Here is an 18,204-nt window from a genome sequence, read left to right on the forward strand (position 1 = left end):
TTTCTCTCCCAAACCACCATATAGTGGCCTACCTCTGTGGGCTTTCTGGAAGAGGCTCACTTCCGTGAGCAGACACTTCAGTACTCCTGCCCTCCCCTTTCTGGATGTGCAGCTTGCTTCTGCTAACATTCTCTGTGCTCATCTGACAGAACCCCTGACCTAAACTTCAGAATGGTTCAGAAAGCATTTCCATTCAGCTGTTTGTTGACCAAATATTTGTGGAACGCCCGCTCTATGCCAAGCACCAGAGTTAGAGCTGCACATGTGACAGATAGCAGGCCCCTTGTGCTGTTGTGAACATTGACTGTAACATCGGGTAGCACTAGGTGCCACAAAAGCAAACAAAGCCAAATAAAGGGATGGTGTGTTTGTTGAGGGGGACAGGACCAGTTTTAATGGAGTGATCAGCGAATGCTTCACTGAAAATGTGACATTTGAGCAGTGAGCTGGAGGAGAGGAGGGAGCAGCTCAGCGGCAACCACAGAGGGAAGGGCAAGTCCCAGGACCCTGTGTGGGAGTGTGCTACTGTGTTAGACCAGCAGGCAGGACCAAGGGAGCAAAGGCAGGTTGTTGGCAGGTGAGGCGGGGAGACAGTGGGAGCCATGTGGGGTGGTACAGGTACCAGGGGCACTTGGCCATGGCCCTGGGCTGGCAATCTCTGCAAGACTGAGGGAGTGGCACACCTTGACTTAGGGTTGGAAGGGTTGTTTGGCTGCCAGGTGGACAGTAGGTTCAGAGGCAGGAGGGTGGCGACCTCTTGGGCTGTGGGGGAGAGGAAGGGCAAGTAACTGGTAAATGGGAAAGCATTGTCCGTTGCTAAGATGAGGGACAAGAGGGTGGTGGCCTCTGTTTTGGTTTCCTTTCTCCCTTCTGCATTTTGAGTGTCTCCGGCAGGTTCCTGAGACCTCACGTTGAGAGGTTTCCAGAAGCTGGGGACCTCCTCTCAGTCTGGACTAAAATTGTGTCTCCCTAAGTTAACCTCACTGAGCCTGAGAATGTGAATTGGTCACCAGCAACTTTGATCTTCCGTGCAGCCCTCATTGCTAAGAGAGTTAGTTGTGGGGCAGGGATTCATGTGAGATGTCAGAGGGGTGACGGAAGATGCTCTTGCTCCGGGAGCAGGTCGTGCCTCCATTTATTTTGGAGGGGCAAAAGCTTCCCATCTTCCTGTTTTCCCAAATCTGGTGGGTTTGGCAAACAACCCACCTACTTACTTAAAGGGGTGCCAGGCCTCATTTGCACCGACCGCTGAGTTCCTGCTGGGGGCCCAGCCCTTGGGGACAGCACGGTGAATGTTTGTCACAGGCAATTCAAGTAGGAGGACAGTAAGCAAGTAAATGATTACTAAAAGAAGATGCTGTCCGGTGGGGATGCATACGGTGGAGTGGCAGGTGCGGGGAGGAGGTCAGGGAAGGCCTTTCTCAGGAGGTGGCACTCCAAAGGGTTCCAAACAGAGGAAGGAGAAGGACCAGAGCTCCAAGGAAGTAAGCCCAGGAGCTCAGAAACAGAGGCCAAGCCAGGCAGATGTCAAGGTCGTGGGGTTGGGGGGGCCAGGGGCCAGCTTCCAACAAGACAGTGCAGACCCTAATTATGCTTGTGGCCACTGCAGGGTATCAGCAAAGCTCTTTCTTGCTTTACTCAGCAGGTCATCTTTACAAAGAGTTGCTTGATGCTGAAAATATGACAGTTGGTCTATCCTGGATAATTGGTCTTGTGCAGAAAAAAGCACTAGATGTCAGGGGCCTTTGTAGAGTCATGTGGACTTGGGTACTTATTTGAAAACTTGAATGATGGATTCTTTTCTTTCCCTCCTAGGGAAGACCACTGGGATCCCTATCCATGTCTTTGGCACTGAAACTCATATGACAGCCATTGTGGGCATGGCTCTGGGTCACCGGCCCATCCCCAACCAGCCACCCACAGCAGCCCACACTGCAAATTTCCTCCTCAATGCCAGTGGGAGTACATCGGTAGGTGCCACATGTCCTCTACATAAAGCATGCTGTGTCATCTTTGCCTCCTCATCATAACCTTCCTCCCATCTAGAACACAGTGCCTGTCCTCTGTCCCTAGCCATCTGGGGGCATTGGAGAAAAAGGTTGGTTTCTTTAAAGTAAGCTCAACACCCAGCATGGGACTTGAACTCACAACCCCAAGATAAAGAGTCGCATACTGCACTGACTAAGCCATCGAGGTTAGATCAGGGGGTTAAAAATCAGACCTGAATTTAATCCTGTTAAGAGTGGGGCTTTGGCATGTGTCAGAGCCTCAGTTTGCTCATCTGTGACATGGGACAATACTAATTCGTATCTCAAGAGGGCTGTTAGAATAATACTTTTGGAAGCGCTTTGTAGAGGATGTGCATCGTTCTTGTTACTGGATTTCTTTGGGCCTTAAGGAACCAAAGCTTAAGGACCAAATAGTTCTTTTTCCCAGTTGCTACTTGTGACTCTTACCCTGTCTCCTTGTCCCACCCCAGACTCCAGCCCCCAGCAGGACAGCCTCTTTTTCTGAGTCCAGGGCTGATGAGGTGGCACCCGCAAAGAAGGCCAAGCCTGCCATGCCACAAGGTAACTACCAGCAGGCTCAGGCACCCCTGTCTACCTGCCCTATCCAGGTTTTACTGGGGCGGGCCATGCTGGGGCACAAAGCTGGGCTTTGCTATGAGAGTGGGTATGGCGCATGGGCCAAATGGATGTGAGGACATGAAAACTCGGGCCTTTCCAAGCCTTCCTGTGGGCTCTCCTGGCACTGAGGGACCCATACTGTGCCTGGGTCACCCCACTCCTCGCTATCTTCTCTTCCACCCCCTTACTTCCTGTGGGGGCATGTGAGCCAGGCAGGGAAGCTGTGGAGGAGTCAGGGAGACAGCAACACCCGGAGGTGGCAAGGTCTCCCAGACTCTGTATTTAAGCGGAGAGCAGGAGCCTAGAGCTGGGACCGCAAAGGAAGCACCCACGTGGTGGTTCCTGTCAATGCAACCTCCTGGGGTTATTACAGGTACCACCCATCACCCTTCCTGCGAACCCACCGTAAAAGCACACATAGATACCAGCCTGTCTGCATTTCGCGTACCCTGTTTATCCTCTGGTTCATCAGATGCGACCCCTGCCACCCAGTCCTTGCAGCCAGCATCAGATAATAGGCATTAGCGTGGGGCTGATGCTGCCTCTTTTTTGGTACACACAGTGTGAGCATGAGGCATTTTGTGAAACAGTTACACGGGCTCCAGGCACTCGAGATTGTAGCTGTTTCCGCAGTTCCCAAACCAGTAGCTTTGTCTACAGCACAGAGTGACACATCCAACGCTACAGTGACGTAACTGTCTTATTGTGCTTCGTGGGGATAACCCGGAATTGACATTATGAGGGTGGATTCAGCCAGCAGGCCTCTGCTCCAGGCCTGGGGGTCTTTGGTGTTTAGCACCCCCTCCAAGCCTTCTTGCCCTTCCCGCCCCCTCTCTGGCCCTTTGGCCCTTTGCCCTTTGGCCCTTTCTTCTGCTCTGCTGATCAGTGCTCTCTTCTCTTCTCTTGGCTTCACTCCTGTCTATTGTGGAATAGACAAGAGACTGAGGGCATGAGCCCTACAAGGCTTGTTCTTGGGACCCTTCCCTCTTCCCACCCTTTCCCTCCAAAGCCTCCAGCCACCAGCAGGTAACTCAGCTGCCTTGGTCATTTTCTTTGACAGATTCAGTCCCAAGTCCAAGATCCCTGCAAGGTAGGATGCCCCCACCCCGCCCCAGCTCTGTGTGTGGCTTTGGTTAGCGGGTTATATAGCCTTACCGTGTGCTTTGTTTGCTCCCAAGTCCTATTCTTCGCTCTCCTTCGCTGTCCTGCCGCTACTTAGTCACTCCCACCTCCACTCAGCACTCTCCTGGCTGGCTCTCTCTGGCTCCACACTCCCAATAGGACAGGGTAGGGAGTGTGGGAGTAAGAGCCAGGCCCACAGTCTTAGTGGAGTGGTGCCTGCTGAGGAGGGAGGGGCGTCCTGGGAATGAGGGAGCCATGGAAGCTGAAGGGGGAGTGGCAGCCCAAGGGCAAGGAGGGCAGCAGCTGCCCTCCAGGATTCCCATCTCCGTCTTAGAGTCTCTTCTTACTTTTCCCATCTAGCCTCACCACCACCTACTGCATCCCTGAGCTCTCAGTGCCAGCAACAGGTTTAGATTTCTCTGGGTTTTGGGTGGAAGACAGGGTAGACAAGTCAAGGAGAGAGGTATAAGCCTAGATGGATGTGCAATAAATCTGTAGAGGGGACCTGGGCTTTGATGTATGAGGTCACTGCTTATGGAGGACATTTGCTGTGTTCATTCACACATTTGTGCAAACACATGTTCCCCTGTTGACTAACGTGAATGGATTCATCCCTCCAATGCCTCAGGGCTTCCACTGAACTTTTTGACATTCACTTCTGTGGGAGAATTCTCCCTGGGGAAGGGGGAAAACTTGATGACCTTTGATTCTTTGCTAAGGGGAGGGGAAGGGGCAGCTAAGCTAGATCAAATATCTTCCCCTAGAAAAGCCAAGAATGCAGTCCTCTCACCATCTGCCTTTAATCCCTATGTTTCCTGTCTCTGGAAAGATCCTTTGTTACTTGAAAGACTAGACCTAGCCCTGTGTGGAAAGAACTGGGGCCTAACCCCAGTTCTGAGAGCTCTTCCACCCAGGGGGTGGGCTTATCCTACTTAGCCAGTGGAGTAGCCTGGTGGGGGGATGGTAGCCTGTAGCATGGGTTCCCAGGGACTCATGCTGCTGGTGGGATGAGGATGATGGCCTTTGGCTTTGCCATCTCTGTGCTGGAGAGGAGCACGCTTGAAATCTGCCCCTTTTATGCTGGAAGTGCAGGGTGGGGGCTTGTAAAGATTCCAGGTTTAGTCTCCTTTCTGTAGTCTTAGGTAGACAGATGCATGTGTGTGTGTTTGCTCACACTCTGACTTGGGGGAGTGTGGGCTCCCCCCCTGAGGGTGGGGAGAGGCCAGGCCCTCCTGGCTTGGATCACACCCTCCTCCCTTGCATGGTTGTGTTGCATCATAAATTAGTATATAATCTGGCCCTGATGCGAGATGGCAGGATCTCCATCATTTGGCATCTCTGAGCTTCAGGTTCCGGGGCCTGGGAAGCAAGGGTACTGGATTAGGTGGCTTCCTTTGTTCTGTGATCTCCTGTCTCTTGAGAACCCCAGTAAGTCTGATGACAGTAAGTCCCAGGTATTTGGAACAGCAGGAGCCTTCTGGTATGAGAAGCTTAGAGCTGAAAGGGAAGAAGCAAGCTTGTGTAGGGATGGGAACCCTGCACGCCTAGGGAGAGTGATCTCAAATTTATTTAATTGGATCTTGAACCTAAGGAGCCAAGCCTGCGCTAGTATACCAGGTTGATCAATACCAGATGGCCACTGAGCTCAGTGCCTTGTTCTCCCTGGGGGAGCTGAGAACCTCCCCTGGGGGCTACTTTCCTGCAGTGGGACTTGGGGACTTGCAGAGAATGGGAGAGTCAGGTCACCGGTCTGCAGAGTGATGAAGGGGCCTTTCCCTTCAGGCAAAGGAAGCACTTGTAACAGATTTTCTTTCCCCTTCTCTTGCCTCTCATTCCTTTGTGCTGTTGGAGAGCTGCCCTGGAGCATTGAGCAGGAAAGGCCCATCTGCTGGAGGGGGGCGGGCAGGAGGGACACAGGGCAGAGAAAGTTGGGAGGTGCCGAGAAGCCAGTGCGCTTCAGCCAGAACCTCAGGAGAAATAAGACTGTGGCCAGCCTCTTCTTTGGGCCCATGCTGACCTAGAATCCTGAGGATTCGGATCCTGACCCAAGCTGGTTTATGTCCAGAGTTAAAGGTGATGATTGTCAGGTTGATTCAAGTCCCATGCCTACTAAAATTGGGAGAGCTTGATGTTTTTTTTCTCAGTGGCTTTAAAAATAATTGATTAAGCCTTCATTGACATGTAAGCAAAATGCTGATGACATGCCTCTCTTGTGAATCAATTCCCTGTGGGAATTCTCTGCCTGGGAATCCTTTCTGCGTTGATTGCTAGCTCTTTACCAGCTAGGCAGGCCTTCTTAGCTCTCTTCCCTCTCTCTGCCACCTCTTTGCAGAGAGACCAAGGCACCTCTTCCTGCAGTTCTCAGAATCCCATCCTCTTGACATCCCTTTGCCGTGGTGATGAGTCCCCCATCCCTGGACCTGGGCATGGAGGGGTGTGGCAGCCCTGAGGGTCTCCCCGGAGTGTGTGTTCTGGGTGCACTCGTTGTGTCTTTGCTCACCAGGAAAGAGTGCCACCCTCTTCAGCCGCCACACCAAGGCCATCGTGTGGGGCATGCAGACCCGGGCCGTACAGGGCATGCTGGACTTTGACTACGTCTGCTCCCGAGATGAGCCTTCAGTGGCTGCCATGGTGTACCCTTTCACGTGAGTCCCACCGAGGCGGGAAGCTAGAGATGGCTGCCAAGTGAGACTTTGTCATCTCATCTCCCTCACTGAGACAGAGTTTGGGGAGCCAGCAAGGTTACCCCCTTTGCTGGGGAAGCATCTGCCATCCCAGACTGGGGTGATCCATATTCCTGGGGGATGTTTCACACACGTGGGACCCTGTCTCTCCACCTTCTAGATGAAGCTCCACCCCTTGGCTTCCCCCTCCCCAGCCCTGACAGCTTAGGGGTGTTCTGACCCCTCCTACTCTTCCTTTCTCACAGTGGGGACCACAAGCAGAAGTTTTATTGGGGTCACAAGGAGATCCTGATCCCTGTCTTCAAGAACATGGCTGATGCCATGAAGAAACACCCAGAAGTAGATGTGCTGATCAACTTTGCCTCTCTCCGCTCAGCCTATGATAGTACCATTGAGACCATGAATTATGCGCAGGTAGGTCAGCGGGCATTGGGATGGGGAAGCAGGGAAAGCTCCTGCATGGTGTCTACCAGCACTGCCACCTGGGACAAATGGCTTGGCACTCAGGACTGTCCGGTGGTTTGGGAGAAAGTGGTTGGATACACTTGATCTTCAGGAGGTAGGGTGGTAACAGGGTAGGTAACAGGGCAGGCAGGCTGGACAGCACTGCTTAACTAGGTTAACAAAGAGTCCGTTCAGGATCATCTGCTCCCCCTCCCCACCCAGGTCTTTGTTGTGCTTCTAAGACTGGCTTTCACAACAGAATCAAAAGCAATTTCTTATTATAACATTATTACGTGGGGTTTGTTTTGTTTTAGATTTTTTTTTTATTCATGAGAGAAGCAGAGACATAGGCAGAGGGAGAAGCAGGCTCCTAACAGGAAGTCGGATGCAGGACTTGATCCCAGGACTCCAGGATCACGCCCTGAGCCGAAGGCAGACGCTTAACCACTGAGCCACCCAGGGGTCCCTATTACATGTTTATTGTAGAGAAAACTTAAATACTTTTAGGTAAAGAGAAAAAAATGAATACCTCAGTCAATTTCTATTTCTCAGAAACATAGTTGCCAACATTTGAATTTAATCTTCTCCACTTTTTTCTCTGGATTTGAACATGTGGAATAATACTGTCCGTGGCTGTTTTGTAATCCGTTTTTTTCAATTACTCTTTTCACATCCATAAATATTCATTGGCAACATCAGTTTTGCTTTTTCTGGTCTTGCAGTGAGCATCTTAGATGAATATTTGCATATATGCTTAATTATTTCCCCAGCATAAGTATCTAGAAGTCAAACTGCTGCATAAGAATGTGCAGATTCAGAAGCCTTTGATCCATCCTGCAGGTGCCCTCCAGAAAAGTTGTAAGGACATAAACTCCATCAGTGGTTCAAGAAGGCCTGCTCTCTGTACCCTGGCCAACTCTGAATGTTTGCATTTTAAAAACATGTATTTGGGGCCTCTGGATGACTCAATTGGTTAAGCCTCCTACTCTTGATTCAGCTCAGGTCATGATCTCCGGTTGTGATCAAGCCCTGCGTCTGGCTCTGCATCGTGCATAGAGCCTGCTTAAGATTCTCTCTCTCTTTCTCTCTCTCTCTCTCTGTCCCTCAACACTTGCTCCCACGCGCGCCCTCTCTTTCTCTCTAAGAAAAACAAGCATGTATTTGACAAGTGATAGGCATTCTATTTAATTTGCGTATCTTTTTTCTTAAAGATTTTATTTGAGAGAGAGAAAGTGTGCACACAAAAGTGGGAGGAGGGGGAAAGGGGAGAAGCAGACTCCCTGCTGAGCAGGGATTGTGAGGTGGCTAGGTTCCAGGACCCCGGGGTCATGACCCAAGCTGAAGGCAGATGCTTAACTCACTGAGCCATCCAGGCACCCCTAATCTGCAGATCTGTAATTATTAACTAAGATGAGCTTTTAAAAACATTTATTGACCATTTATATTTTGTGACTTGCTCTTCCTTTTTTTCTTTTTCTTTTTCTTTTTCTTTTTTTTTCTGTTAAGGTATTTGTCTTTTTGTTAATTGATTTGTAAGAGCCTATAGACTAAGATACTGATTTTTCTGTTCAAAATTATTGTCTGATCCCAGACTGGCTTAGTACAGTGTGGGAGAGACTGGAGAATGTAAATTTGTTTTCCCATCTCGGTGAAGCAAAAACAAAAGCACACCTGCTGAAAATGAGCTGCTTTTTCATTCTAGAGCAAAGTTCAGCAAACTGTAGCTGACAAGGGTCAAACCTAGCCCCCTGTCTGTTTTTCTTTTTTTTTTTTTTTTAATAACTTTTGTTTTTATTTTTTTTTATGATAGTCACACACAGAGAGAGAGGCAGAGACATAGGCAGAGGGAGAAGCAGGCTCCATGCACCGGGAGCCTGACGTGGGATTTGATCCCGGGTCTCCAGGATCGCGCCCTGGGCCAAAGGCAAGCTCCAAACCGCTGCGCCACCCAGGGATCCCTCTGTCTGTTTTTCTAAAGTTTTATTGGAACACAGCCATACTGTGTTCATTTACATATTGTTCACAGCTGTCTTCATTGCTACAGAGGCAAAGTTTAGTAGTTATTGCAGAGACCATATGACCAAAGGAGCCAGAAAAAGTTTGCTGGCCCCAGGTCTAGAACCAAAGAGAGATAGTTCTTGATCTTTCCTGCCCATCCCCACTCCTTCTGGCTTTCTCCTCCAGCCCACTCTGGTCTGAGTGTGGAAGCAGCTCATTTGTGTTCCATACCCACCCTGAGACATAGAGTCAGAGACTCAGAGGATACAGTGGAAAAAGCCATAGATACCTGCTTTATGAACAAGCACCAGGACAGGTGGGGATCAGGTGGGTCTGAGTCTGGTGGGTTTTTGGATGGGAGAGAATATAGACACTTTTGATGGTAGAAGGGTTTTCAGAAACATTTGCTCCTTCTTGGTTACTGAATTACTGTGGTGTTAACCAGTGGAGATTGGTTTTGGATGTCTACACCTCTTTTTTGGGAAAGAGTTGGAGTCATCAGGCTAGGGACAGAGCCCTGTAGGAAGAAGGGTTTGTATACCATTAACATTACTTTATTCTTAGAGTCTAGAAGGGGGCATGGAAGGTGGGTCCTCGTTGCTTCATCTGAGGCACACAATTAACAGGAAGGGACTGTCCTTTAGATCCGGACCATCGCCATCATAGCTGAAGGCATCCCTGAGGCCCTCACAAGGAAGTTGATCAAGAAGGCAGACCAGAAGGGAGTGACCATCATCGGACCTGCCACCGTGAGTGTCCTTTCTGGAAAGCCTTTTAAGTTCAAGCCTGTCTTACGAAGTTCTGGTCCCACAGAAAGCTAACTTACTAATGCTTCTGTTTCCCTCTTGGGTTGAAAAGATTCAGAGTATAACCATTACAAGTCAGTCTGTTCATATTCAGTTACTTTAACGGGCTCCCTCCCTGGTCTGTATCACCTTTATAGTTTTAAGGGGCTAACTTTATAGTTTTAAGGGTTTTTTTGTGTGTGTTAGTCCACCTTCATACAACCATAGCAATCTTTGATTATTCCTTTCACTATGATCCAAGGAAGAATCTACTTAGAGGTTTTATTTTATTTTATTTTATTTTATTTTATTTTATTTTTTTTTTTACTTAGAGGTTTTATTTGCCCAAAAGTCGTCACATAGAAAGAAATCACTCTGAGAATATTTTATTGTTGTTTTTCCTTAGCTATTGCATTAAAAAGTTGTCTAAAGGTCAGATTCTTTAATTAAGCAAGGGGCCTTTCTTTCATCTCTGAGGCAGGGGGTGGTGACGTTGAGCAGAGGCACACACATGTGTTTTACACTTGTCCTGGGTGCCGTCGCCCTTTTAGACCAAAGGAGGTGACTTAAGCCTGAGTATACGTATCTGAATCCGCAGTAGTAAGCCATGTTTTACAAGGAAGGTTCTCTTTTTTACCTGTGTAATGGCTCTTGACAGGGAGATGAGATACTTCCCGAGCTGAAAACCCATTGTGCAGGTAGTTAGCTCTCTCGGACCATTTTCTCCCCATCCTGACCAGAGTGGGGGGAGCAGGTGGTATTGGGCTTTGTGATTCCCCTGAGCTCTGTGGTCGATCAGGAGCTTCTTCCTCCCTGACTACTGTTTCTGCCTCCTCAACAGGTTGGAGGCATCAAGCCTGGGTGCTTTAAGATTGGAAATACAGGCGGGATGCTGGACAACATCCTGGCCTCCAAGCTGTACCGCCCTGGCAGCGTGGCCTACGTCTCGCGTTCTGGGGGCATGTCCAATGAGCTCAACAATATCATCTCTCGGACCACAGATGGCGTCTATGAGGGTGTGGCCATTGGCGGGGACAGGTGATCAGCTGGGCCAAGGCAGGCCTCCCACACTTGGGAGTGGCAGTCTGGGAGAAGAGGGGCACTGGGTCTTCCAGTCTCTGCTCTTTGCTGCTGAGTTGAGTCCATAAAACAGAGCATTTCTACTCTGCCTCAGGAATGACATCAGCATGAAATCAGGGGGAAAAAAACAGGAAAAGGTGTTTTTCAAAGATGTTTGGGCTTTAGGGATAATTCTGTTTGTTGTCTGAGTTGTGGCCATAGCGAGGCAGCAGAATGCAGTGATTGGACTAATTCTGAAATCAGAGCAAGGGGGCTCAAATCCCAGTTTCTCTGTTTACCAGGGAGGTGTCCTGCGCAGGTCACTCACCCTCCCTGGACCTCCATCATCCTTACAGATCAAATGGGCAAAATAATTGCACCCCCCTCATGGGTTGTTGGAAGGATTAAGTGAGGTAATATTTATATTAAGTGGCTAATACAGGACCTGGCACTTAGCAAGTACTCAGCAGGTCTAGCTATAGTCTGTAATGGTGAAAGGAAGAACTGTTTCTTTTTTTTAATTTATTTTATTTTATTTATTTATTCATGAGAGAGAGAGAGAGAGGGAGAGAGAGGGAGAGAGAGGGGCAGAGACATAGGCAGAGGGAGAAGCAGGCTCCATGCAGTGAGCCTGACGTGGGATTTGATCCTGAGTCTCCAGGATCATGCCCTGGGCTGAAGGCAGGCACTTAACCGCTGAGCCACCCAGGAATCCCAGAAGAACTGTTTCTCTACTTTCTTCCATGATCTCACTGACACTTCTGGCTACCAAATGTTGGGATTTTTTTCCTCATATCAAGCAGTTCTCCGCTTCTTGGCTGGGTGTCCTATAGTTCGTTTCAATTCTGACAGTATCTACCTGGAGTTAGTACCAGATCCCACAGGTGAAGGGCTCAGTCCCACAAGATGCCAATTCCAAGTCCAGGCTTCTGATACTCCTGACCAGCTGGCTATACATTGGGGGTCTCCATACCTTAATTCTTGGGTTTGGTAATTGGCTCGAATGGCTTGCAGAATCCAGGAACAGCCAGATGAAAAAAACACGTATGGCAAGTTACGGGGGGCAGTGCATGGAGTTTCTGTGCCCTCTCTGGGCACGCCACCCTCCCAACACATTGGTGTGTTCACCAACCCAAAAGCTCTCCAAACCCCCTTTTTTAGGGATTTTTATGGAGACTTCATCATATAGGCACAATCGATTATAAATTCAATCACTAGTCCTCCCCTCTGCAGAGGATGGTGAGTAAGGCTGATAATTCCAAGCCTCTGATCACGGCTTGGTCTTCTAGCAGCCAGCCTCCATCCAGGGGCTCTGTAGGCCCCCACTGGGAGTTGCCTCATGAGAACAAAAGACACTCCTACCACCTAGGAAATTCCAAGGGTTTTAGGAGCTCTGCATCAGGAACTGAGGACAGAGACCAAATCTCTATTTCTTATCTCACAAATAGTATATTCATTGTTTTTGTTAGTGTGAATGGTAATCAGGATATTATCAATAGAGTATTATTTTTTTTTAAGATTTTATTTGAGTTAGAGATAGCAAGAGAGAGGACGAGTAAGGGGGAGAGGGAGAAGCAGGCTCCCTGATCTGGGGCTCAATCCCAGAACTCTGAGATCATGACCTGAGTTGAAGGCAGACACTTAACCAATTGAGCCATCCAAGTGCCCTTCAGTAGAGTATTATTTTAGAGTAATGACTAGTACTTAATGCCATAATACACATTAGCCATTGCTGTTTATTATTATTACGATTGCTGTTTCCCTCAACCAAAAGCTATTGGGAGAGCCAGTCACCTTGTCTGTCTCCTGACTCTCCTGTATTGTGTCAGATGGACTTCCCAAGTGAGAAAGATCTCTCACCCAGGTCTTTAGGACCATGGCCTGGGGGACCCTTGTCCCCAGTGCTCCCTGACAATGGGCTCCAGCTCAAATAAATCTAGGCCATTCCACTGTCCCTTTGGGATTTATAATGTTCTTGAAGATCTACAGAGTCACATCCTGGCCCTTAATCCTTTTGTAAACTCACTTGGTAGGAGAAAATTAAAATACAGGTGACCCTCAAACAACATGGGTTTGTTGCATGGGTCCACTTATATGCAGGTTTCTTTCTTCTTCTTCTTCTTTTTTTTTTTTTTAGATTTTTTTCAATAAATACAGTATAGTACTTTATTTTTTTCTTTCTTATGGTTTTGTTAATAACATTCTCTTTTTTTATAGCTTGGTTTAGAGTAAGAACACAGTATATAACACATATAACATAAAATATGTGTTAATCGATTACTGATGTAGTCAGTAAGGCTTCTGGTCAACAGTAGGTAGTTAAGTCTTTGGGGGAGTTATAGTTATACTGGATTTTTGACTGCATGTGTGGGGATTGTTGTTCCTAACCCACACGTTGTTCAAGGGTCAACTATATATACAGACCGGTATATGGACCTAGCAATAGCCTGCCAATCCTGGGACATCAGTTGGCATGCTATATTGGTATGCTATATATTGCTTGTTAAAAGAAAAAAAAAGTTATATGAACTGAGTGGTTTCAAACTATAATAGAACATTTGTTCTCCTGGTTTCTGTGGGTCAGGGTTCAGGAGTGGCTCAAGTAGGCAGCTGTGGCTTGGGGAGGGGTAGGGTGCAGTGAAGTGGTAGGTGGCTGAGATGCTATTCTCAGCTAAAGGCCTGCTTGAGGCTGGAGGTAGCTCATCCTCAGGGCTGACACAGTGCTTTTTTGTGGGTTTCTCCATAGGCTGCTCAGTGTTCTTCAAGACATAGTAAGCAAAAAAAAAAAAAAAAAAGACATAGTGACCAGCATCCCCCAGCATGAGCAATTCAAGAGAGTGCCAGACAGAAGCTGTTTTTATAACCCTGCCACAGAAGCCATTGTCAAAGAGTCATTTCTGTCACATTCTGTTTATTAGAAGCTAATCATCAAGTCTGAGCCATATTCAAGAGAGGCATGAGATTACACCTTGTTGAAAGAATTTTCAGCCATATTTTTTTAAAAAAAGATTTTATTTATTTATTCATGAGAGACACAGAGAGAGCCAGAGACATAGGCAGAGGAAGAAGCAAGCTCCCTGTGGGAAGCCCAATGCGGGACTCGATCCCAGGAGCCCAAGATCATGACCTGAGCCAAAAGCAGACACTCAACCAGTGAGCTACCCAGGTGCCCCTTTCAGCCATATTTTAAAGCCACCACACATGTACTCTATAAGCATCTCTTACTGCCAAGCAAACCTCCCTTCTCCTTCCTTTCCCTTGTGCTTCATTTATTACCCACCCCCCACCTCACCCCTTGCCTCTTGAGGCATCTCTGGGCCCTCACTGGACACCCACACTCACAAAAAACCTCACAGTAGCCTCCTATACCTGTACATACATCTCCCCATGTCTCCTGATCCCATGTGTTCTCTCTGCTTTTACCAGGTACCCCGGCTCAACATTTATGGATCATGTGTTACGTTACCAGGATACTCCAGGAGTAAAAATGATTGTGGTTCTTGGAGAGGTGAGTTTTGTTTTTTAATTTTATTTTTCTGACTCTAATGTGTGACCCCAGTTTTGAAAAAAAGCTCATGTATTTGGTTATATATAACTTAAAGTGACAGTCCCTGGTAATCCCGCTCCCTACACCCTGGGCCATAAAAATTGTCACTGTTAAAACTGCCGTGTCTGTTCCTGAAAACGTTCTTGCCTCTTGGTGGCACAAAACTTTTTAGTACCGATAAAGAAGAAGCTTTTGGCTGACATTGGTCTCTTCACAGTGCATAGGTGGAGTAAGAAGTGGTTTCATAGTTTGGGAGAGTCCTCTCACCCCATTCCTTGCTTGTGTCTCTGAGCAGGTCTGATCCAAAATCATCTTCTACTCTTTTTTTTTTTTTTTTTTTTTTATCTTCTACTCTTAAATCAAGGAGGGGAAGTCTCAGGGACTCCAGAGGATACCCACTGCCCTTTTACAATTCTTCCTTGTCTCCAGTCTCAATCTTCCAAGCTATTGTTTGGCCAAAGCCCATGTTTCTTCATTTCCTAACCAAGCTGTAACTCAGGACTCCTGGCGCCTCTGACCCCCACCTGATTTGGGAGAGATTTTCCTGGTGCAGTGCTGCCCATGACAATTTGGGATGGGTTCCACTAACTTGTGGGCTTTTTCTTGTTCCCTGTTCTTTGGCAGATAGGGGGCACTGAGGAATATAAGATCTGCCGGGGCATCAAGGAGGGCCGTATCACCAAGCCCGTGGTCTGCTGGTGCATCGGGACCTGTGCCACCATGTTCTCCTCCGAGGTACCGCCGGGACACGACACTCCTGGACAGGGAGGCCAAAGGGGGTGTCTGAGGTGAACTGTGTGGTCATCTCGTTGAGCAGCTAATTCCTCCAATGATCATTTACTACTTGAGGGTTACCGCGAGGTTCACCTAGGGCCCTGCTCTCTAGAAGGTTAAATCCAGTTGGGGGGGTGGGGGACAGTCATCAGATGAAGACCAGAGCACAGCTCTGAGTCCCTGCTAGGATTGGAGTAGGGCACACTTCTGTCTGGAGCAGTTAGGATGGCTTCACAGGGAAGGTGAGGCTTGTGCTGCATCTAAGGGACGAGAAGGAGTTTACTGAGCAGGAATTTACTGAGGGAAGTGGAGGAGGGAGAGGGACAGAGCTGGGGAGGGGCAGGGGGAGAGGCTGTAGAAGAAAGCCAGGTTTGTTCTAGATGTAGAAGTATGCCCAGAGGCATACAGTGAGTGCGGCATGGCCCAGGCATCCAGTACCAACACTCTGAGTCACCTCTCTCTGGCTGGGTATGGCAAGGCAGACTGCAGGCCCAGGACTCCATCTTAGAGGACCCTCTGTCTTGAAGATGGCCCATCCGGTGATGATGAAATTGGGGAAACAAAGAATTGTCACTGATCAGTGATCAATAGCTGAGCAGGCTCAAGGGTGAGGCCTTGTATCAGCAGCATATGCGCTATGTACAGATGAAGGTAAGACCCGGCCATAAGGCTTCCTGCAACAGTGCTAATCCCTACTCTGAACCTCCTAACCTTCCCACCAGTAAGCCTGTCACCCTATTCTTTCTGCCTGCAATCCTGCGATACTTGCCTTCCCCACTGAGATTCGTCCCCACCTCACAGTGACAATATTTGTGCAGTTGTAAAATGCACCTCTCCTTTGAACCAGCTGTTCCGCTTTTACAGATTTACGGGTCTGCGCACAAAAATATTTCGAAGTGTGTGTGCAAGGACACTCAAGATTTTAATGGTAGAAAATAGAACAGCCTAGGGATCCCTGGGTGGCGCAGCGGTTTGGCGCCTGCCCTTGGCCCAGGGCGCGATCCTGGAGACCCGGGATCGAATCCCACATCGGGCTCCCGGTGCATGGAGCCTGCTTCTCCCTCTGCCTGTGTCTCTGCCCCTCTCTCTCTCTCTGTGACTATCATGAATAAATAAATAAAATCTCTAAAAAAAAAAAAAAGAAAAGAAAAGAAAATAGAACAGCCTAAATGCAGGTCTAAAGGGGATATGTCATCCCGGCCCAGCCATACAGTAGAAAACCCAGCAGGCAGGAGAAGAATGAGGTGATTCTTGATATGTTGATAGAGTTTATCAGATTAAAGAAACAGCAGGATGTAGTAAATGCTTATAATATGATTTTGTATAAGTATTAACTCTGTATTTTTTTTCCTAAGTAAGTAAAAGGAGAGGGGTGCGTCGTGGAAATTATTCCCGTGCCTCATGCTTGACTTCCACCCTCCCCCCCGCCCCCCCCTGCTACAATCAGATCTTGGTCGATCTGTATAACCAGGGCAGGTCATTTGGCCTCTCCTGCCTCAGTTTCCTGGGCTGTAAGATGGGGATGATTCAGGATTGTTCTGTGGCTCACATAAGAAAATAATTGAAAAGTTCTGGCATATACAGGTCTTAGCAAATGCTCATTTCCATTCTTCAGTTCACCCGATTCCATGAAGCTTTTCCTGATTCTCCTTTTTCTTGACTTCTCTCCCCTCCGTCTGAGCAGCCAAAAATAATTTGCAAGTCCCAGCCGCATTGTTTCTCTTAACCAGCTCTGCATTACCAGCCCTCCTTTTCACCCCTGCTAAGCTGAGGACACCGCCAACAGGGCAAGGACCTCACTCTTATGTTTCTAGCTGGGCACGCATCATCACCCCAGGGATGGTACAGGTCCTCAAGGTGTTCCATTTTTGTCTTTCACTTAATTTTTTAAAACATTGGGAAATTTCAACCATACACAAAGTAGTATAGTACAGTGCCCAGCTAATAAATGATTTTTGATTTTTTAAGGTTTTAAATTGATTTATTTGAGAGAGAGTGCGAGGGAGTGAGAGGCAGAGGTAGAAGCAGACTTTCAGCAGGGCAGGAAGCCTGATACGAGACTTGATCCTGGGACCCTGGGATCATGACCTGAGCCGAAGTAGATATTTAACCAACTGAGCCACCCAGGCATCTGTGATTTTTGAGTTCTTAAGCAGATCACATGACCTTACAGAACGTTTGGCCCTATAGAGGTCAGGTAGGCATGCAACAAAATCTCCACCTGTTGGCAGGCAGAGACAGCTCCTCAGGAAAAACAGAATTAAGAAACAGGCAATGGGGATAAAGACCAGAGTTATTGGTAAGGTGACATTTTTCAGAACTATGTTCCACAAAATTGGTCCTGTAGCAATGGTCCTCAAAACAAAACAAAAACAAACCAAAGCAAACAGAAAGGGGAGCTTCTATAAATTATGAACATGCAACATAATCTATTTCTCTTTAAAAGTTTTTGGGTTTGGGATGCCTGGGTGGCTCAGTGGTTTGGCGCCTGCCTTCAGCCCAGGGTGTGATCCTAGAGTCCCGGGATCGAGTCCCACGTCGGGCTCCCTGCATGGAGCCTGCTACTCTATGTTTCTTCCTCTTTCTTTCTGTGTCTCTCATGAATAAATAAGTAAAATCTTTCAAAAAATAAAAATTTTGGGCAGCCCCGATGGCACAGCGGTTTAGCGCCGCCTGCAGCCCAGGGCCTGATCCTGGAGACCCTGGATCGAGTCCCACGTCAGGCTCTCTGCATGGAGCCTGCTTCTCCCTCTGCCTGTGTCTCTGCCTCTCTCTCTCTGCATCTCTATGAATAAATAAATAAAATCTTTAAAAAAAAAGATTTTAAAAAAATTTTAAAAAAATTGGGGGGTTTGTGGGGCACCTGGGTAACTCAGTAGGTTAAGCTTCCAACACTTGCTTTTGGCTTCAGTCATGATCTCAGGTCATGGGATCGAGTCCCATGTCAGGCTCTACACTGCTCAGTGCGGAATCTGCTTGTCCCTCTCTCTCTCTCTAAAGTAAATCTTTAAAAAAAATTTTTTTTTGTTTTAGTTTAGAGGAATCTCAGAGTTAAACTTTTAATTTCCTCGAACGCAGCATTTTGTTTGAGTACAGAATCTCTCCTCCTTCCCACCCCATCCACCCATGCAGATTCAGTCCTATAAAGAATGCATTGGGAGCCG

At 47.9% G+C, this 18,204-nt stretch overlaps 1 protein-coding gene across 6 annotated transcripts in view; it reads left to right on the top strand.

Moving 5' to 3' along the window:
• Positions 1-18,204, top strand: part of ACLY (ATP citrate lyase) — a 44,689-nt gene that overhangs the window by 15,351 nt on the left and 11,134 nt on the right. For 4 of the 6 annotated variants that reach the window (XM_049114708.1, XM_025439637.3, XM_025439638.3 and 1 more), the window contains 9 exons: positions 1,816-1,970; positions 2,480-2,570; positions 3,688-3,717; positions 6,253-6,394; positions 6,679-6,847; positions 9,520-9,624; positions 10,502-10,698; positions 14,146-14,227; positions 14,891-15,001. In XM_049114708.1, coding sequence (XP_048970665.1) covers positions 1,816-1,970; positions 2,480-2,570; positions 3,688-3,717; positions 6,253-6,394; positions 6,679-6,847; positions 9,520-9,624; positions 10,502-10,698; positions 14,146-14,227; positions 14,891-15,001 — 1,082 coding nt within the window. The remainder of the gene's footprint in view (positions 1-1,815; positions 1,971-2,479; positions 2,571-3,687; positions 3,718-6,252; positions 6,395-6,678; positions 6,848-9,519; positions 9,625-10,501; positions 10,699-14,145; positions 14,228-14,890; positions 15,002-18,204) is intronic. The other 2 variants (XM_025439640.3, XM_025439642.1) reach the window with 1 other exon arrangement.

Source organism: Canis lupus, chromosome 9 (assembly GCF_003254725.2).
Source record: "Canis lupus dingo isolate Sandy chromosome 9, ASM325472v2, whole genome shotgun sequence".
Taxonomy (NCBI): Eukaryota; Metazoa; Chordata; class Mammalia; order Carnivora; family Canidae; genus Canis; species Canis lupus.